The sequence below is a fragment of the Melopsittacus undulatus genome, chromosome 12 (assembly GCF_012275295.1).
Source record: "Melopsittacus undulatus isolate bMelUnd1 chromosome 12, bMelUnd1.mat.Z, whole genome shotgun sequence".
Classification (NCBI taxonomy): Eukaryota; Metazoa; Chordata; class Aves; order Psittaciformes; family Psittaculidae; genus Melopsittacus; species Melopsittacus undulatus.
The window spans coordinates 4,291,716-4,312,585 of record NC_047538.1 but is presented as its reverse complement, the minus strand read 5'-3'; the positions used below and the strand labels follow the sequence as shown (position 1 = coordinate 4,312,585).

General features: G+C 46.0%; 1 protein-coding gene across 1 annotated transcript; it reads left to right on the top strand.

Moving 5' to 3' along the window:
- Positions 1 to 77: 77 nt before the first annotated feature.
- Positions 78 to 19,856, top strand: CLCN6 (chloride voltage-gated channel 6). Its single transcript, XM_005143674.4, has 23 exons — positions 78 to 172; positions 943 to 1,002; positions 2,254 to 2,319; positions 2,851 to 2,916; positions 3,615 to 3,681; positions 4,082 to 4,188; positions 4,428 to 4,554; positions 5,144 to 5,211; positions 5,304 to 5,362; positions 6,002 to 6,134; positions 7,030 to 7,143; positions 7,399 to 7,565; positions 8,421 to 8,547; positions 8,923 to 9,049; positions 9,390 to 9,543; positions 9,642 to 9,801; positions 9,947 to 10,053; positions 10,636 to 10,822; positions 11,443 to 11,600; positions 12,716 to 12,872; positions 13,597 to 13,704; positions 14,293 to 14,418; positions 15,730 to 19,856. The coding sequence occupies exons 1-23, from the start codon at positions 89 to 91 to the stop codon at positions 15,808 to 15,810; spliced, it is 2,610 nt and encodes an 869-aa protein (XP_005143731.1). The 5' UTR covers positions 78 to 88; the 3' UTR covers positions 15,811 to 19,856.
- Positions 19,857 to 20,870: the final 1,014 nt, after the last annotated feature.

The window sequence follows — 20,870 nt, the reverse complement described above, 5'->3', positions numbered from 1 at the left end:
GCCGGAGGAGGCGGGGCCGGGCCAGGCCGCGGCCGGGTTACGCGGTGCGGAGGGCGGAGCCGGGAAGGGGCGGTGGCGGCGGCGGAAGATGGCGGGATGCGGGTCCGGGCTGTGCTGCTGCTGCTGCCCGCGCTGCTGCGGCGAGCGGGAGAGCCGCACCCCCGAGGAGCTGGTACGGCCCCGCGGACCCCACCCCGAGCCCCGGTCCGGCCCCACGGAGCGCCTGAGAGCGGGCGGCTGTGGTTGGGGGGGAGCGTAGCCACGGCGCTGGGCATGGCGCCTCCGCCCCGGGTGTCGGTGCCTCAGGGCGCGGTGCTTCAGTCCAGCCCCTCGGGGTTCGGTACCTCAGTGCCTCATGGCCTGGGTACCTCAGTGTTTCATGGCCCGGTGCCTCAGTGCCTCATAGCTCGGTGCCTCATGGCCTGGTACCTCAGCCGGCGCTCATCCCCGCCCCTCGGCCCGTTCCCGCTCTTCTGCCTCATTGTTGGGCCTGATACCTCAGCCGCTTCTCCCAGTGCTGTCCCAGTACCGCAGTCAGCGCTTGCAGTGGCAGGGCCTGGTGTCAGCTCCTTGCAGCCCTCAGGGAAGTGGCTCTGGTGGAGCTCTCTTCAGCTGCCCCACACAGGAGAATGATCTGTGTGCAAGCTCCTGGTCCTGTGCTTCCCTGTAATGCACTGCTGTAAGGGAGCTGGGGTGGGGTTTACTATGGCTCTGCTTTACTCTGCTGTGGGGAGCAGAGTATAGAAGTGATGTGGTGTGTTCTTGCTGAGGGGCAAACTTTAAGGTAAGACCCTAGAGTAGGCGATGGTCTGGTAACCCATACTCTTTATAAGCAATAATGGTATAGGTCTTCCTTGATTCTGGTTTTGCTAGCAGTGTTGTGAGTGTCTGTGCATGCATTTGTTTCCCTCATGATTTTCCTTTCCCGTGTTTGTTTTGCAGACAATCCTAGGGGAAACTCGTGAAGAGGAGGATGAGATCCTTCCACGCAAGGACTATGAGGTGGGAATTAAACTGATGACAGCAGCTGAAATGCATGTGTAAAGAGCTGCAGACAGGTTTGAGTTTGTAGCAAGGCGGGTACTCAAAGTGCATCACCAGTTAGATTGCATTGGCATCAGCAGAAACACCAAGAGTTGCTGTGGTTGCAAAGAACTGCTCCTCACATGTGGCTGGGTCAAAGCTCTGGGGGTGGAGTTTGAATGCCCATGGCTCAGGTCAGCCTCTTGTTGAGGAAATTGATTTTCAGAGCTTGCTGCATTGTTCCTCTTTTTGAATGTGGGGTTTACAGGCTCTGTTGGTTTTGTTTCCTCATGGCTGTAGGAAGCATCTGTTGCTGCTTGGTCACTGTTGCCTTATGCTGGCTCACATCAGATTCTGCTTCTTACAGGAGATTCTTGCTTTTTGCATGTCTGTAGTGATAGGACAAGGGGTAATGGGTTCAAACTTAAACAGGGGAAGTTTAGATTGGATATAAGGGGGAAATCCTTTCCTGTAAGGGTGGTGAGGCACTGGAATGGGTTGCCCAAGGAAGTTGTGAATGCTCCATCCCTGGCAGTGTTCAGGGCCATGTTGGACACAGCCTTGGGTGCCATGGTTTAGTGTGAGGTGTCCCTGCCCATGGCAGGGGGGTTGGAACTGGGTGATTTTAAGGTCCATTCCAACCCTGACTATTGTGTGGTGGCCCTGAGCTATTTAGAGCAGTTGCTGTTCACATGGGTGTCAGCAGCTCACCCTGTTACCGCTTGGCTTGAAGGGGTGAAGTTGTTGTAGGTTGAAGCTAGTGGTAATTTGTGAGTATGACTGGGCAGCTCTGTCTTGCTTTAAACTCAGCTGGAGAGGAAATCCTATCTAGTATCTGTGTTGTAGTGAGAAGTTAAATATAAAGATGTAATGTTTATCCCCTGCACTATCAGATTGGAGACACTTAAGTAAAGTCTAAACCTGTACAATGTGATTTCTTTAGTTTAAAGTTGTTTTAATAAGTTATGTTCCTGTTTGGTTCCCTGTCTCTCTCAGCGGGGGGCAGTGAAATTGGTGTCTACTTTCACTTTGTGGTTCTTAGGGTCTGATTCTGCTGGAAATATTTAATTGACATTGTTTCCAGAAGTTTTTTCTCCTCCTGTTGTCTGCAAACCCTACTGTGGGCGTAGGGGTGACTTCTGTAATATCTAACAGGGTCTTCTATCCATAGTTTTTTGCACAATCTGTTGTTGCTGTTTCTCTTAAGTTGACCTTTTGGCATTCTTTTAGAGCTTGGATTATGATCGTTGCATCAATGACCCATACTTGGAAGTTTTGGAGACCATGGATAACAAGGTAGGACCTTGTTCTTTCTCTTCATTAGCTTGAGAGCTAAAACTGTGGAAATTACCCAGGGAAGCTGTAGCTGCCCCATCCCTGTCAGTGTTCAAGGCCAGGTTGGACGGGGCTTGGAGCAACCTGGAATAGTGGAAGGTGTCCCTTCTGTGATAGGGGGTTGGAACTGATGAGCTTTAAGGTTCATTCCAACCCAAACCTTTCTGTGATTTCAAATATGTTCCACTGAAGGAAGTTTTGTGGATGTTTTTCTTCCTTATGAAAGAAATTCTATGTACTCTCTTGGTTTCTTTATGAAAAGAATAAAAATATGTATGGAGATGGTAGCTCCCAGCATCTGTTCTGGTCCTCAGGTTTAAAGTGAGCAAGATGTTTGGTACTTTTTTCAGTTTGCTGTTGTTACCCTCTTCTATTGTTTTATAACTCTAGCAGGAATTGAGCCTGTGAAACTCTAAAATGCCTTTCTCTGATCCCCATTTCTATATTGCTTTGATTTGGCTCATGTTTTTTTTTAATTCTCTTCCTAAACAGAAAGCCCAGAGATACGAAGCAGTGAAGTGGGTGATGGTTTTTGCTATTGGAGTCTGCACAGGACTGGTAAGGGTCGTGCTGTTTGGGGAATGAGGAAAATTCAGGAGACTAAGCAGGCATAATTTAGAAGTCAATGGCTGAGGAGTCAAGAGGAGAAAACAATCCTTTATGAAGTGGAGAGCTTAGTAGCTGGAATTGTCTTTTGGGAATTATAGCACATTGTTGCTAGATTATTTTCCAGGAAGCTTTTTTGGTTTGTTTTAGAACTTGCTGTGCTTTCTTTATAAACTATTCAGGCAAATCCTTTAATTCTGCATACAAGAAAACCTGTCCAAAGTAAGCACCTAATAAAAAGATGCTAATTTGCAGTTGGACTGCATGGTTTGTATGCTTGTCAAGCACTAGTGTCACTGCATGTACTTTCTAGAGTGTTTGAACATTAGCTCTGCTGAGTGTATGCCTCAGTTAAGTGCCAACTTTCTTCTGTACCCTGAAATGTGTTGTGGGTGTTAAAAATGCTGCCAGATTAGCACTCTGAAATGCATTCCTTCGAGAATAACTAGGAGGGATCTGTCCTGGTGTGAGAATGAGGGAGGCAGCAAATCTGAGCTTCCAAAGTTACTCTACTCTGAACAAGACTTCTTTTGCCTTCTTGGTTCCTTGTCTTCCTCTGTGTGCATACTTCTGGTAGGACTTACTAGAGAGTGGTCTTTGTTACTTGTATGTAGTAGTTTCTGATGACAAATGTGTCTTCTTTTCCATAGGTGGGCCTTTTTGTGGATTTCTTTGTACGGCTCTTTACCCAGCTCAAGTTCCAGGTGGTACAAAGCTGTATCTTTTACCCAGTGTGTGGGCTCCTGCTAGGCTCAAGTGACCTTTTCCTTTCTGTTGCTGTTCTGCTCAGAAAAGCTGACTCTCAGACTTCTGCCAGCAGTCACGTTGATGACTAATCAAGTTTTTAACTTGGCTCTGTAATTCAGCCCTTGAAACCAAGAATGTTTCCACTACTGTGTACACAAGCAAAGGCCAATCCCTGAAAGAATGAGTGGTTTCCCTTCCTTGTAGCTTAGTTGAGCTCTGAAAATGAAGCCTGGCTTCCTGGTGAGTTGTGCCAGAGGCCCTGGCTGGGTTAGCGGGTTTGGCTCCTGGTGCCAGTGGGATCCCCAGGCAGTACTTAGTGATTGTGTGTTGTTGTGGAGAATGTTGTTGTTTTCCATGACCATTCCTGCAGCGGTGGAAGAATGCACTGAGAAAGGCTGTCTTGCATTGTCCTTGCTGGAGCTGCTGGGGTTCAACCTGACCTTTGTTTTTCTTGCCAGCCTTCTGGTCCTCATCCAAGTAAGTTTTAGGTGCACTGCTGCTCCTTACATAGCCTCCCTTTCATCTCACACAGGTCCTGGGTATGAAGTACTCTTCTTGCTGGAAGCACTGTCTGCCCCAAGACACAAAACTAACTTATCAGTGCTGATTGACATAGCTAAGCAGGATCTCTTGGTCGCTTGCTGTGCTCTCTGATGACACATTGTTGGTCAGCTATGAAATCAATGCAATGCAACACCAGTGTTTCTTTTCTACAGCCTGTAGCAGCTGGTTCAGGAATTCCTGAAATCAAGTGCTACCTCAATGGGGTAAAGGTTCCAGGGGTTGTCCGTCTCCGGACAGTGGTGTGCAAAGCTATGGGAGTGCTCTTCAGTGTGGCAGGAGGTAAGAAGGGCTGTGGTGTATCAATCTTGTTGGGAATCACTGAAGGGGAAAAAATATGTCTTTGCTGTACATAGGGCACAAAAAGCTTCTCCCACCTTTCCAGTAAAATGATTTTAATGGGCTGGAGTAGTTATGAGCCCTGAATGCATATATATAGAGTAGAAAATAGAAGGATCAGGACTATCAGGGGAACTATTCTGGGTGGGCTAGTCAGAAGTGACGCTTTGTGGCTCAGTCTTTGAGGAAGTCATGAGAATTCTCCAGAACACATGGTCTGGAGCAGCCTAAAGGAGGTTATGTTCTGGGCAGCAGGGCAGAATAACTCTGAGAGTTCAGAGTCCTTGTACCAGTTGTCTTGGAATGATTCCACCCACTTGGAGCATAAAGTCTGTACATGTCTTCACAAACAGCGGGGAGGGGGGCTGATGGGCCAGGGCTCAGCACTTTCGTGCACCTTGAGGGGAGATTGAGGAGCACAGGGGCCTGTGCCATAGCATGGAGGTGGTGAGCTGGTCTCTTGGCAGTCAGAAAGGGAGGGTGGCAGCAGGGCCAGGGGTAACACATTGCCTCATTAGTCCTGTTTTTCCAGGTCTTTTTGTCGGGAAGGAGGGTCCAATGATTCACAGTGGTGCTGTCGTGGGTGCGGGTTTGCCACAGGTTAGTGCTTGCCTGGGTCACTGGCTTTGTAAGAGTACCACGAGGATTAAGTTTCCATCCTCTCTGTTTCTAAATCTTTTCTTTGTTTGTAGTTCCAGAGTGTCTCTTTGAGGAAGATCCAGTTTAACTTTCCCTATTTCCGCAGTGACAGGTACTGTACCCAGGATGTGGAGGAGGGGACAGGAGGATGAATGAGCAGACTTCCTTGGGAGAAGGGATGAATCAGTCAGTAGTAGTTTCAGTCTCTCTGGTGTCCTGCAGTTTCATTCTGCACCAAGACAACACCAGGACTTGACTCTTCTATGCTGTTCTGTTCTATCTCCATGTTCACTGATGTTCTTGTCTACTACTTAGCAAATATCTACCCACTTAAAGCCTTTAACCTGAATGGTTAAATGGCTTCATTGTTGGCAACAAGCTCAGTTACTCACCTGTTATGGCTAAGATATACTACAGAGAAGGCTCATTTACCTGACTGAACAAAATCTTGCCCTTCCCTCTCTGTAATTCTTTCAAGTGATGCTGGAGTTTCATAGTTTGGAATGGTTCCTTATATATGGAGCATGTGTGTAGTGCCAGAGTTTTGCTCTTTGTTGGTGCTGTAGAGAAAGCATGATACTGCAGCAACTTGCTGAATAAGTGTTACTGCCATGGCCAGCACTTCTCCCAGCTGTCACTCCTGTATCCCTGGGTTATATCCATAAATGGGAATGGTCTCTTACTTTGCAGAACCTAAGTACTTCCAGAGCTTTACTATGCTAAACTGGGACCATTTTCCTCTTCATTTCAGGGATAAAAGGGATTTTGTATCTGCTGGAGCTGCTGCAGGGGTTGCGGCTGCCTTTGGAGCACCAATTGGGGGCACTCTTTTCAGCTTGGAAGAAGGTTCCTCTTTCTGGAACCAGGGACTTACATGGAAAGTGGTGAGTAATGATCCTGTCTCTTTCTGTGTGTCTTTTCCTTGAGCTGGACCTTTGGGAGAGGGCTTGTCTGTGAGAATGTTCACATTATCTTGTCTCCCCCTGAGCTGTTATGGCAGGAGAAAGATTGCCTGCTCTATCAATGCTGCAGAATTACTACAGATCAAGAAATGAGTCTGGTACTATCTGGAACAATGGGACAACTCTGTGGGCAGCACATATAGTGTACCTGGGAGAAAGGGCTATTGTGCCTGGACTCTTGGCAGTTCCATCCTTTGGGAGCTGACAGTAGGCAGGTGCTGGATTTCTTTCTGCTTTTTTTCTGCACTGGGGATCTGTATTGCAGCAATGCTCCATGCCTTCAGGTTGCAGATTTCTCTTGCCTACTGTTACAAAGTCCACAGTATATTAAAAAATGTATTGGTTTTCAGGATGCTTTTGGCATTTCTTACACTATACATCTTGTTGCTGAGGTTCAGTTAGTCTGCTCTTTCTCAGCAGGGGTAAAAGAAGCCAGGGGATTTGCCAAGATAGCAACACTCGCAGAGCCACTGAAGAGCTCAATTCCAACTCCAGACATGCTGTGTTAATTGATGCTTGTAATTGATTAGCAACTGCAAATTAACATATTTGACTAAAGAGAGCTTTTGCTGCAGGAATTACTAGGTGAAATTCCTAACTCCTTATGCAGGAAACCAAATCATATGGTTATAGTAGTCCATCCATTCTAGCCCTGCTCTCTTTTGCACCAGAGGATGGGTGTTAAACCTCAGTGTATTATTTTCCTAAAGCTTAAAAAGCCTCTGAGGTGCCCTTCCCCAGGTGTAAGTCTCAAGGAAGAGCTGACTGTGCCAGTCTTAATTCTGGGAATCTTCTTTTCTTTTTTGTACTACCTCAGCTTTTCTGTTCCATGGCTGCCACCTTCACCCTGAATTTTTTCCGCTCCGGGATTCAGTTTGGAAGTTGGGGGTCTTTCCAGCTCCCTGGGCTGCTGAACTTTGGGGAGTTTAAGGTAAGACCTAGTGCTGTTTATTTCCCATACCCCTCCAGACTTTTGTCAGTTCATTGTTTGTTTTATTTGGGTTTGGGTTTTTCGATATATGCTTCTATTTCATTGAGGGCAGTTGATATTTAGCTGCAATACATTGATAACCTGCAACAGAATTGTTCCCCTTGGGTCATAGCTGCTGAATCTGTTGAGACAGAAGTGTTGGTAGGAAATTGCAGCAAATACTGTAATGCTTTTTCAATCCTTTCCTGCCTGTAGTGCTCTGAGTCTGATAAGAAATGCCACCTCTGGACAGCTGTGGACTTGGGCTTCTTCATTCTGATGGGGATTGTAGGAGGCCTTCTCGGCGCCACCTTCAACTGCCTGAACAAAAGACTTGCCAAGTACCGCATGCGGAACGTGCATCCCAAGCCAAAGCTGGTCAGGTATGTGTGCTCTCTTGACTTGTTGCAGGAATCTCTGATCTGTGTTTCGAATCTAGAAGACCCAGTGAGTGGGGTTGGAGGAAATCCCAGTCCTATTCTTTTTGAAGTTGCAAAACTCCGTAGAACTTTAAAGTGAACATCAGAAACCAGATGTTACAGTCCTGTGCATTTCTGTAATTACTCTGGTGATACAGAGAGAGCTACAACTCCCCTTGAAACTGTGAAGGGAGGTCTATATTATAAAGGCAATAGGGGAGCAAGACAGAGCTTTTTCTCCATGCAGTACTTTTTATGTCTTGACCAGACAGATGCGGAAGGAGTAGATGATGCCATTAACTGTTGAAATCTACACCTGAGCTAATATCTATGCTATTTAGAGTTAGTTGCTGTGTTGTTCTGGAAAATAGCTGGCTTTGCTCAGACAATTCTTAAATAAGTGCAGGTTTAAAGGAAGAAAACAAAAGTGTGTGTCAGCAGTTAGAAAAGTGATTATGGATGATGCATCAACCTGTCCAGTCCTGTCCAGCCTTTTACCCTGTAAGGATTTACAGACTGTTGTTTCCATGTGAACAGCCTCATCACTGACCCTTTCCCCATGGCTTTTTAATACGTGACTGCTGTGTGTTCTCTGGGCAGAAACAGCTCCTTCTGGGGGCAGGCAGTTAAAAAAGGGAGCTAACAGTATCCCTGGCAACCAAGTCATGATTCAGCGTGACTTGCAGAGTCCCCTGTTTCTGATGTTCAGCTGAGGTAACTGCTGCTTCTTGCAGCTTTATCAAAGTCATATGCAAGGCTGGGACTTGGTTATAGGCCTGAGCGTGGCTTCAGTGTATGGTTTCTATTGTATATTTGCAGAGTCTTGGAGAGCCTGCTGGTGTCATTGACTACCACAGTCGTGGTCTTTGTAGCCTCCATGGTTCTAGGGGAATGCCGACAGATGTCTTCCACTGGTCATAGTGGCAATGACACTCTGAACCTTCAGGTAAGGCATCTTATGTGAAGATTATACATCAATATCATCTTGTTCACTGTCCAGGCAAGCACAGGTACATAATGAGCTTTTGGCAGCATGCAGTATGTAACAAAACTTCAGTGAAAGCCTGTGGACAGTTGCAGGACCTTAGGGTAATCATGACAGCTACCCTTTGTGCTTTTGGGCTTTGGCAAAGCAGCTCAGGCTGTGATTTGGGGATCCCACTGATTCTTCAGGCCCCATCTCTGTTACTGATGTTGAGTCTGAGCTTTCCAAAGTGTGGGCTGACAGCCCTGTACAGCAGAGTTACTTCCATTCTGCCCAAAGGCTAATATAGGAGAGAATAAATTCTAACTGTTCTTGGTCTTTTGTGTCCTGCATTAGGGTATGTCAGAGGATGTGAATTCAAGCATTAAAACTTTTTTCTGCCCAAATGAAACCTACAATGATATGGCCACACTCTTCTTTAACCCTCAGGAGTCAGCTATCTTGCAGCTCTTCCACCAGGACGGTGAGTAGCTAAGAAACAGTGTCCCCTCCCGTGCTTAGGCTTCAGAGCTTCATCTTGCTTGAAACAAGGTTCATAAGAGCCACAAGGCTCAGAGCACCTTCAGGCCTTCATGGCTTTAGGGGACTGCTAGCACAACAGGTGAAAGCCTCCTCCATGGGAAGAAAGGCTTGCTTTTCCTCTCTTTTTCACTTACTCGTTTTCTTCGTGTGTGTTTGGATTGGGAGATGAAGTAGCTGTTGTGAGATGAGCCTGATGTGAGCTGAGGGGTGGATGATGCAATACTACTGTCTCTGTCTGACAGATCTGTGCCCCTTTAGTCATGATTCTTCTTGTGTTGCAGGTACTTTCAGCCCAGTCACACTGTCCTTGTTCTTCCTTCTCTATTTCTCACTCTCCTGTTGGACATATGGGATCTCTGTGCCCAGTGGTCTTTTTGTGCCATCACTGCTTTGTGGGGCTGCCTTCGGACGCCTGGTCGCCAACCTCCTCAAAAGGTGCATTGAGTGTGTGTGTGTGAGAGAGATGTGCTGCAGGAACGCATTGAGATCTCAGTCAGGGTGTTCTAATCTCCAGGCTCTGTGTTTTGCTCTAGCTACATTGGCCTGGATCACATCTACTCGGGAACTTTTGCACTGATTGGGGCAGCAGCGTTCCTGGGAGGAGTGGTCCGCATGACAATCAGCCTGACTGTCATCCTAATTGAATCCACCAACGAGATCACCTATGGGCTCCCCATAATGATCACCCTCATGGTGAGTGCAGGATCTTAGCTGTGGCTTCTCTCAGGTTGCTTGAACATGCACTAGCCTCGAGTCTCTGTTCCTTCAAGGGCTATGATAAGTAAAGGAGTCTTGTCCTTGGAGCAACAACTCTGTAGACCTTGTGTTTGCTCTGCAGGTAGCCAAATGGACAGGAGACTTTTTCAACAAAGGCATATATGACATCCATGTGAACTTGCGAGGAGTGCCTCTGCTGGAGTGGGAAACCGAGGTGGAAATGGATAAGTAAGGCTGCTCCTCTTGGCAGGGCTGTGGGTTAGAGTTTGTGGGAGGTTTCTTACTCAAAGGAATGCTGTAATGCAGGGGAGTGGTGCTTCATCTCCAAAAAACCTGGCTGCTCTGAGAGGAGCAGCTATGAGGAGGACTGCTGTGAGAGGAGTTGGGAGTTGTGCATTGGGCCTGGGGCAGGAAAGAGGTGCTGGAGCTGTTTCTGAGGAGGGGTGGATGGGTGGAGATCTAAGGAGTAGGTCCATGAGGTTCGGCATGATCTCTGAAAGTGTTCCACTGGACTTTCCTTCTTGCAGAATTCTGTCTTCTTCCCGACTGTTGTTGTTTTCCAGTAGTGCTTAAACACTTTCTATGTCATAAGTTGGAAACTTTTTCCTTGCCTGTAGTGCATCAATTGTGCCAGCACTGCTAGTAGCACAGTAAAGATGAGCACACAGCTACAAGGGGCTGGTAGAACTGTACTGCAGTAGAATCTTTTAGGATCTCATTTTGGCACTGGTTTGTTTCCTTGTTTGTCCATTACCAGCCTTTTGTCACTGACATGATGCATGCAACAATCTTGAATTTCGTTTCCTGCAGACTACGAGCCAGTGACATCATGGAACCCAACTTGACCTATGTCTACCCGCACACCAGGATCCAGTCCCTTGTCAGCATCCTGCGCACAACTGTCCATCATGCCTTCCCTGTAGTGACTGAGAACCGGGGCAATGAGAGGGAGTTCATGAAGGGAAATCAACTGATAAGTAATAACATCAAATTCAAGGTAAAAAGAAGTTGTTTGATGAGTTTGAAGGGTAAAGCACTTTGTTTTGCAGGTGGAAGACCTTTTCTTTTGTTATCTAAGCCTTTGTCAGTGCAGAATTCAGGTCACAGATAAGCACCTTCTGTAATACAAAATTTTCAAGGACTCAGTTTCATTCCATTGTCCATGTCACGGTAAAGGCAGAAGTGAGCTGCTTTCCTAGAGGCAAAAGTTAAGACTTAGCTGTTTAGGATAGACATGGAAAAAGTTTGGATTTGCTACTGAAGTACTGAATCCACCACTGAGATCAGTAGTAGGTGCCTAAATGCTTCTCCCCTTTATAGAAGGGGATAGTGGGAAAGATGCTTTAGTCCCTTGGGAAACTTAAAAGTTTAAGGTCAGAATGAATAATGAGCATGCTTATGGCATACTCATGCCCTAGCAAAAAAGGGTGCCTGAGTTCCTAAACTTCAGGTTCTGTGTCCAAGGAGAGTATGATCCTGTTGGCTCTTCTCACAAGTACTGCAGCAGCACTAAGGAACACCTTACCTGGTGTCATAAAGCTATGATCAGATAGTTCATAGTTGCTCTTGGATAATTGTTGACCTGCTTTGTATCTGCAAATTGCTTGCTGCATGCAGAAATCCAGCATCCTCACCCGAGCTGGGGAGCAGCGCAAGCGCAGCCAGTCCATGAAGTCCTACCCCTCGAGTGAGTTGCGTAATATGTGTGATGAGCACATAGCGACAGAGGAGCCACCAGAAAAGGAGGATCTGCTGCAGCAGATGCTAGAGAGAAGGTGAGAGCCTGGAAGGCACAGGCGTATGGGAACAGGGTGTTTCCATGTGTTGAGGTGTGATGCTTCTTACAGTCCCTGTCATTCCATATATCAAAGGAAACAGTGCGAGTATCCATGGGGAAAGACTTTTTAGCAGGGCCTGTCGTGATAGGACAAGGGGTGATGGTTTTAAACTAAAACAGGGACATTCAGGCTGGATTTGAGAAAAAAAAAATCTTACAGTGAGGGTGGTAAAAGCTTGGCACAAGTTGCCCAGAGAGGTGGTGGATGCATCATCCCTGGAGATATTCCAGGCCAGGCTGGATGTGGCTCTGAGCAACCTGTTCTAGATGAAGATGTCCCTGCTCACTGCAGGGGAGTTGGACTAGATGAGCTTTGGAGGTTGCTTCCAACCCAAACCATTCTCTGGTTTTGTGTTTTGGGAGAAGGGACTTGTCAGGTCTCATCAGCCAGTGCTGGGGCTCACACTTGAGTCTGAGTCTTAATGACTCAATGGTGGTGTCCAACCTGTTAACTTAAATTCCCTTCAAACACCTATCTGGAAATATTTCCTGGGGAAATGTCTTGTCTGTAGAAATCCATGGCCTCTTGTTGGCAGAGAACTGAGGGCTCTACAAAGCTCACTTTTCCCAAGAGAGGAGTTAGTGACCTGGTGCTGTAATGTGATACCGCTTTCCTGTAACTGGGCTCTGTCACCAGGCTTGTGTTGCAGTTACTTCCAAGCAGAAGCCCAGTCCAGTGAATCAGTTAATCACCTAGTGATTGTAACTGTTATGGGTAGTGTCCTGACCCTGATGTTTTCACAGATCCTTCAGCTTTTATTAGAATCTGAATATTTTGGCACTGGAAATTGCTTAGTAGCAAGTGATTTGAATTTGAGAGTTGTGAGACTCCATCCTACTGCTCTTGTCATGCTCTGCTGGTGATAATGGCTCTTGATCCCTCTCTGCTGTTTTGTTTCATGGAGAAAAGGCTTGCTTGTCACTAGTAAAAGTCCCAGAAATGTTCAGGAGAAGGCTGGAAAGAGCTGAAGTAGCTGTTGTTTTGGAGGTGGGGGTATGTGTCTCTCCTTAAGTTCATGCATCTCGTAACATGCAGTGTTAAATCTGCCACAGATACACTCCCTACCCCAACCTGTACCCTGACCAGTCTCCCAGTGAAGAGTGGACCATGGAGGAGCGCTTCAGACCTCTGACCTTCCATGGCTTGATCCTGCGCTCACAGCTGGTCACGCTCCTTGTCAGGGGGGTTTGTTACTCCGAGAGCCAGTCGGTGAGTCATCCTAATCAGGAATTGTAGCAGAGCCATCCCTACCCTCCCAGTTGAGAAGGTTGGGAACAATATTTATGGGCTGCGAAAAAGAATTTACCTATTTTTACACTTTAAGGAATGCATCTGTGTGTTAAAAGCTGCAGACACATAATGTAAATTCACCTGGCAGCTTTAGAATAGAGAGACTTGAATTTCTGTGTAAGTATCCCAGGAAAAGAGGACAGCTACTGTTTAAGAAATCAACAACAGGTCCATTTGTGGCATAAAGGTGCAGTCCTGTCAGAGCTGGAGAATGGAGGGCAGATATCAAACACAAATAGAGCAACTAGCAGTGTACGCTGCATGTTCTTAACTCCTGTGTGCCAAGGTCTTGCCAGAAATGTCAGCTGTATCACTGAAATCAGCAGGAGCATTTGTAATTGAGGCCCATCTGCGAGGCTGATTTATTGCTGCCCTCCAGTATGGAGTGTAGATCTGTCAGAGGTTGGAGAGCAGATTTGTTACTCTTACCAGTTAAATGCCTGCATAGATTTGGGCTTGTACTGCTGCATTCTGAGATGAGCTGCTCTGAGTACCTCTGCAGATGTATGTGTGGGCATGGGGGGATCTGGGTGAGCAACTGGGAGGCATCATTTGCTGTGCTGCTTGCAGCCCATGTACTGTGTGAGATGGTGACACATCAGCTGGTGACACATCAGCTCAGTGGGATTTGTTTTAAATGCAGAGTGCAAGTCAGCCTCGTCTGTCCCATGCAGAGATGTCAGAGGATTATCCCCGTTATCCAGATATCCATGATTTGGACCTCACATTGCTGAACCCTCGCATGATAGTGGTAAGAGATGCACTGCAGCATGACAGTGGTTCCTAATGGGTGTTTAGGACTGTGCCAAGTCTTTAAAAAAGGCTGAGAGCACATTTAAGTCCACCCTTGGGTGCAGCGACCAACATCCTGTACTTCTCATGCATTCAGTCAGCTTTGTCTGCAAGTCAGTCCTCATACCTGCTGTGAGGTAACGTCACACAAAGGTGCTTAACTTTCAGAATGAGATGTTGCCTGTCTAGGTTAACTTCCTTCTAGTTTATACTTCTGCCTAAGTGAGGTTGGACAGGCAAACTGCTGCTGTTTGTAACTCCATGTGCTGGCAGCTCAGGCAGTGGCAGGCTTGTCATTGACTTTGTGATGGGAAGGTTGCTGTGTAAGCCAAAATGCTTTTTTAATATACATTCTTATTTTCATGGGCCTGTATTTATCCTGCTCAGAGGCTTTCTGCAGCATTGGGCTCTTTAAGATCATGGGTTACAGTGTTCAAGCAAACTATGAAAAATTCATGTTCCTGACATAATTTGGTATTTGTATTTGTATTTCCTAGAGATAGTGAAAATGTCTCTTGTAAACAACATGATTGTCTTTCTCTCTCAGGATGTCACCCCATACATGAACCCATCACCCTTTGCTGTCTCTCCAAATACCCATGTGTCACAAGTCTTCAACCTGTTTAGGACGATGGGACTCAGACATCTACCGGTTGTGAACGCAGTTGGAGAGGTAAGTCCTGATATCCATTTTCTCTTGGCAAAGCAAGGAAGCCACTGTGGCTTATGCAATGTCTTCCACCTTTAGGAGAACTAAGATCTCTTAACATCAAATAGAAATGCTTTAAAGAGATCAGAATGTGACGATCTTAAGGCCCTGAAGCATTCTTGATTACTGTGTCTCTGTTACCATATCTGTGTCCATGCTTCCTGCTTTCTGCACACAGTCTCAGGCTAGCAGCATGTGGAAGCTTTTACTGTCTTGTACCTATTGAGAGGCCTTGAGCTCATCAGAGGTCACTCATTTGGCTTCCTCTTTGTCAGCTTTATTAAAGGCCAAAAGCAGAATTTCCTGCACATTGGGGCAGGAGGTTTTTCTGCTAGAAGAGAACTTGCATTGTGTTCCTACTCGTGGGAGTAGCAGAACAAATGAGGCGTTGAATGGGTTGTTCTTGATTCACTTGTCTTTGCCATCTACAATGCTCAGGAATGGTCAGTAGGTGTCAGCAACTTCCTGTAAACGGTGAGAAACTCCTTTAAGCCTAAACTGGTCTGTCTGTATGAGACAGCCATGGCTTTTCTGCCTCTTGGGGGTTGCCAATAGCTACTCCGCAGAGCCTGCTGCTTGAATACAAGAGATGTTTACTCGTTCCATGTTTAGCATAAGATGCTGTTGCAGTGCTTGAGAGCAGCCTAGTTCTAAACTCTTTCAATGTGTAAAGTCACTGAGGTGTTTCATCAGCTGAAACATATGGCTTGACTGTTTCCCCAGTCTGGGGAGAGAGTCCCTTTTGTGACCTGCCAGCTGGTGATGGCCAGTGTGCAGTCACCACTTAGCTAGCCTTTACCATTTCTCTGTTGTGGTCTTTAGAGCTTCCTAAAATGTATCTGGTAAGAGCTGTTTGCAGTCATGTCATGTGGGATATCTGAAATGTCTCTATGGAAGCCATAAGAGGGCTGTGTTATTTCCAGTTACAGTTTTCACTTTCCAAAGGATTTGGTTACATCTCTATGCTGTTGAGCATGGACAGGATTTCCCTTCCTATGCAGGGGTAACTAGTGCTGTGTCCAGACACCACAGCAGCAGTTAAGCTGTCTGTTTAGGTGCAGTTAAAGCCATATCTTGCCTGTAGACAAGTGCTGGCAGAGGGAGGGGTGTTGTTTTGGCACGATTTGAACTTGAACCCACTCTAACTCAGCATCAGTCAGGATCTGCTTGCACGTTCCCTCTTTTTGGGAGTTAAAACAACAGTTCTACCATGTGCATCTATTAGTGACACACCTGTGATACTGACTTTTTTCCTCTCTTTCTTCCTCTTTTAAGATTGTTGGGATAATCACTCGGCACAACCTGACCCACGAATTTCTGCAGGCAAGACTGAGACAACACTATCAGAGCATTTGATGCCCCTGCCCACCCTGCCCCACTGTCGGTGGCTACCTCCCACTTCCAAGCCTGCACACGCGCTCACATTCCGCTTGGACCCCTCAAGGCCCAAGACTTGCCGTTTGGCTTCTCACATGCATATCAAGCCTGGGGAGCTGGAAAACATCTTGCTAGCCAGAGAATCAGAGGAGCTGCCTGGGCCCAGAGCTGTTGCTTGGTCTCAGGCACTTGGTTTGACCACTTTTGATCCAGGTTTTTTTCTTTTCCTGTGCCCCAGTTATCTCCTCTTGTCAACTGTCCTGACACTGTATGTTCTGCTGGGGTTTTTTTGGTTTGTTTTTGAAGGGTTGGAAAAAGAATCATCTATCTCCACTATGTCCTATGCAGGAAACTTCAGCATCTTTTTCCCTGTCTTCCTGTATGAGCCGTTTTTCCTCTTCCTCCCTTGTTCCTGCAACTGTTGCCTTATTTGTGTGAGAAGGGAGTCACTGTCAGGACTGAGAGAGGAGATACTGAAGTTTGAAGTTGTCAAATAGCTGCTCTGGAGGATGCCTTTTCTCAGAAGCAGTATTATAAAATCCAGCTCTGGAAGAACTCTGCAGGTGTTCCCAGTTGTCCATCTTTTCCACTCTGACTTCATTTGTTCCTAATTTCTCTCCTTCTTTCAAAGGGTAGTGTCCCTGCTGTGTTGGTTTTGACAGCAGCTGGCTTTTGTGAGTAGCTCAGCAAATCAGGAGTTCAGTTCAATTCCAGTTGTTGTTTAAGATTATAAATACTTAATACATTTGCAGACCATCTCAGAGAAGGAAGATCTCTTTTCCTCTTAGCTATTGTTATTATCTCCCTGTAAGAGACTCTTCTAAGGCACTTTGTGGCACTTCACTTTGTCACTAACCTGACACTCCTGCGTTTCTTGGCATTTGTAGGCACTTTGTCCTTGCACTGATCCAACGATGAGAGCCTGGGATGCCTTTCCAGCTAGGGCTAGAGACCAGGGAGCCTACACCTTCAGAGCATGATGAGGTATTGCTTTCTGGAGGCTAATAGAACTGTTGCCCTGTCTCTGGGCTTGGCTGAATTATCTCTGTTGAGACGAGAGCCAGTATAACTGAAAGCTGCCATACAGGAGGGATACTTGGTGCTGGTGACTAATGGACAGGATTTGCTGCAGGGTGTTAAGTGGGGCTGCTTGTGCTCTAAAAATGCTTGGGATAATGCTTGTAATAGCACCAGCCATGTATCTAGAAGGGTAAAATCAGCACTTAGAAGCCAGCTGCAGCCAGTTCAGTGCTTTAGCAGGTACCATCCTGGCCAGCACCTGTATTGTTCCAGCAGGCACCTGCCTTCCTGAGTTTTGCATAGAGATAACCCTCAGTGGGAAGCCAGCACTGTGCCTCCAGGGGCCGCAGAGCTGATTGGCTTGATAAAGCACAGAGCATTCTGTCAGCCAAGAGACTGGGCCAAGTATCATGGGGAATGTATCCCAGAAAAGCTTCTACACAGCCTCTGAGCACTCCAGTTAACCTGTTGTCTGCCATAGATGAGAGCTGTGGCAGAAGGAAATCAGACATTATTGTATTCTCTGAATTCAGAAACTCATCTGTAGTGAAGTTTTTCCTGACTAAGCCTGAAGCTGTGCTCTTTTCCTACAGGTATCAAAACACTAAATACAGTATACACTAAATACAGTATACACTAAATACTAAATACAACAGCCTCATTGGCTGACTTTGTGGAAGTTGATTGTTCCAAGGCACTGCTCTGCAAGCTGTTGCCTGCTGAGCCCTGCTACTGATAGGCTTGTGAGGAGATTTTGTTCTTAGGTCACCAAGTCTTGAGGTAGAGCTCTCGAAGTCTCTGGCACTCTTAGATATTCATGGAGTCTTTGTAGTCTGGATGGTTGGTAGATGTATTGTGTGGCAGTGCTTGCAGTGAAGACAGCTGAGTCATGGGAAACTCTTGAGTTCTTTGGCCAGCAGAAAACTTGGGTTTAAAGTGGTTCCTGGGGCCAAGTTTTAGTGTAGAACTTGTCCTTACTCAGTGCATGACTTAGCTGGAAAGTTTGGTTTTAGCAAAGCTGTTTGTAAGCACTTAGATTCTATTTTTCATTCCTCTCCATTGACATCTGGAGGCCTTTTTTCCACTTGGTGTTGTCTCAAACCTGCTGCTGTATTAGGAGATGAAGGGCACATCTTTGTTTTCAAGAATGGATTTATACTGCTTCTACCAAGGGAAGTGAGCTGTGCCACATGCAGTGGCAGTTGTGGCAGAGGAAGCTGTGTGTGTTTGAGGACCCTTTGTTACCTGTAGCCACTGAAGAGGGCTGCTTGGGAAGTGACCAATCTAAAGAGCAAGGAATGTCTGTTCTTTTCCCTTTCCTGCTGTAGAACTTGTAGCAACAGCTCTTGTCTCCCCTACTGAAATAGCTTTGCAGGCTTGTGAATCCTAGCTCTCTTTCAAAGAAGGCATGCAAGCTCTTCAGCTTCCACAAGTAAAGTGAAGGTGTTTTCCTACAGCCAGTATCCACCTTGTGCCTTCAACCTGGGCTCCTTTGCTGGGACAGATGGGGCATGTTCCTTACAGCAGATCAGTTGGCATCAGCTACTGCTCTTTCTCAGCTTGCAAGTTCTTTCCCTGATGTAAGTAGAGTAAGGATGTTTGTTCTCTGCAGATAGTCTCTGCTGATGATTTCCTGATTTACCAATGCTCCCTGAGTTCTGGTCTTGCACTGAGCTATCCCAAGAGACTTCCAGCATCCTTTAGTACTCCCTGAAGCTGGGCTGTAGGTTTGAAATATGCTCCTGTTAACCTACTTTTCATTTGAAGGATTTGTGCTCATGGGCAGTTACAAATCACAGAACTCCTGTTTTGATGGGATTTCAGCTCACACTAATGTGGATTTAGCAATCCCACAGTGCCCAAGCACATGTCAAGAATGCCCTGTGTCTCTCAGTGACAGATCTCTTTCCTCTTGCTTATGATGAGTGATTGTGTGTGGAAGGTTCCTTCTCTTCATGCACATCAATAGGGCTCCTTAGGTGGTTTGCCTTGGGCTGGTCATGTCCTGTTTTATTTCTGTACACAAACTGCAGCAGTATATTTTGCTGGGCTGTCTTGTCATCACTACCAAGGCCTGGAATCAGGCAATCCAGACAAGATAGGCTGAAAAACCTTGTCAAGGTTTGTCTGAGCACCAGCTGCACTTCCCCAGGACAAGGCCACTTGCTTTCAGCCTCCTGTCAGCACTGTCTTCTCTGTGCATCTCTCTTACCTAAATGTTCCAGCTGGAAAGCACACCCTGTTCTTTCCTTCCCTAAGGAAGTTTTAAGTGAGGGTGGTGGGTGACCTTGTCAGTTGCTTTAAAGGGAAAACTGAGTGTGCAGTCACTGTTCTGTAGCTTGCAGAAAGGGAATTACAAGTTCATCTGACGTTTGGAGGTGCAGCATTTCCCTTCTGCCTAAGGACTGATGCAAAGTGGCTCCAATTGAATCAGTCTTGTTCTCACACTTTGCTCTCTTAGTTCCTTTCTTACAACACATTCACTGCTTCTACCCTGGCTCTGGTTGCTTAGTGATGTACAGGAAACTTACTTTGAATGTTACGTGCCTGTAACCTTTTACTCAGAGCAACACTAAAGGAATAGTATGAATAACTGGATTAGTACTGATGGCAGAAGTTAGGGGATAGCATGGAGCATTCTCTGCTGCCTCCTGGTTTCCTGTGCAGTGTTAACAGATGCGGTTTTGACTTGTTGACTTACTGTGAGCCATTCCAATTGTAGCAACTTACCTTTCCATTTGGTTTTGGGGTTGTTTTTTGCACTGTTTTTTTTGTTAAGAAATGATGTAAGCTAATTCCTTGGTGTATATAAATGGTATTTTTTTTAAATTTGTATGAATATATTTTTATTTGAACTATGGCACTTGGGAAGTATTCATGTAACCATAACATGTCTGAGAGTAAAACATTTGTGTGTTTCCTTCAGCACTTTCAAGGCCTTTTGATGTTTCTAGCGGTGTTTTATTTTTGCCCTTTATTCTAATAAAACTAGTAGAACACGGCAATATCCAAGAGCATCATTTGAGGATGATGAGTTATTGCAATTTATGAGCTTTCTGGATCGAACAGCTTGTGCAGAAGGTGATCTGAGGTGGGGCAGAGGTAGGAATTAGTGTAATCCTTTAGGTTTTGACCACTCCAGTCCCATGTTCTCTCACAACAGCTTGTTTCAAAGGAGGGAATAACAAATGTTTGATGAGGAGTTGAACTGTGCTGACTTGTGCAGCAGCTGCTGATTTTCTTACCTGAGAAATCCAAAATAAGTGGCTTTTTGCCTTGCACTTTTAATGGCTGGTTACTAGAAAAGCTGTGTAATGCATTAATGTTTGGATTGAAACCCCTTTCTACCAAGATTTATAGACTCATTAAATCCAACCATGTGTCATGATCCCCATACCTGTAAACTGTGTAGCTAGAAGAAGAATTTAGTGTTATTTGGTGAGATTTCTTTCCAGTTTTGCTTTGCTTTGGTGGGAGGATACAAGCTGCCTCCTTTACCATAGGTGCATACCCATACAGGTGTGTATCATGCAGGAAGAACAGAGGATGGCTGCACTGATGTGTGAGTTGAAAGAAGGAAGCTGCTGCTCTTCTTGTCCAGGGTGCTGAAGTGCTTTGCAGCAGCACTGGGACACACTCAGCCCCTTCAGCATCCACTGGAGCTTTTCAAATGCACTGAATGGAGAAAGCTTGTTCAGAGCTGGAATGAGATGGCAGCGAATTCCACACAGTTTGTAAGGTTTAGACACTGAGATCACTGTTTCAAAGTAAGCAGAATGTCCCTTTGTCCAGGCTGATTCCCAACTATAGAAATAAAGCCTGAGTTGTTGTGTGGGCCATGTATGAGTGACTCAAGCATTTAGGAGTAGGAGACTGGAATCCATATATACCAGTTAGGAATAGATGAACACAGAAGACAATACTGTGTTGAAGAACTCATGACACAAAGGACCATCCTCAGACCCTTGTTGACTCCCCTAGCAGCTCCTTGATGCTTATAATAGAGAATATCTCCGTGT

What these genes read in the sequence shown, in the direction of transcription:
- CLCN6 (XM_005143674.4), top strand. Translation starts at nt 89, where the DNA reads ATGGCGGGATGCGGGTCCGGGCTGTGCTGCTGCTGCTGCCCGCGCTGC. An exon ending in TGAACTTTGGGGAGTTTAAG is followed by an intron (nt 7,144 to 7,398) that starts GTAAGACCTAGT and finishes TCCTGCCTGTAG; the next exon opens with TGCTCTGAGTCTGATAAGAA. An exon ending in ACCGAGGTGGAAATGGATAA is followed by an intron (nt 10,054 to 10,635) that starts GTAAGGCTGCTC and finishes CGTTTCCTGCAG; the next exon opens with ACTACGAGCCAGTGACATCA.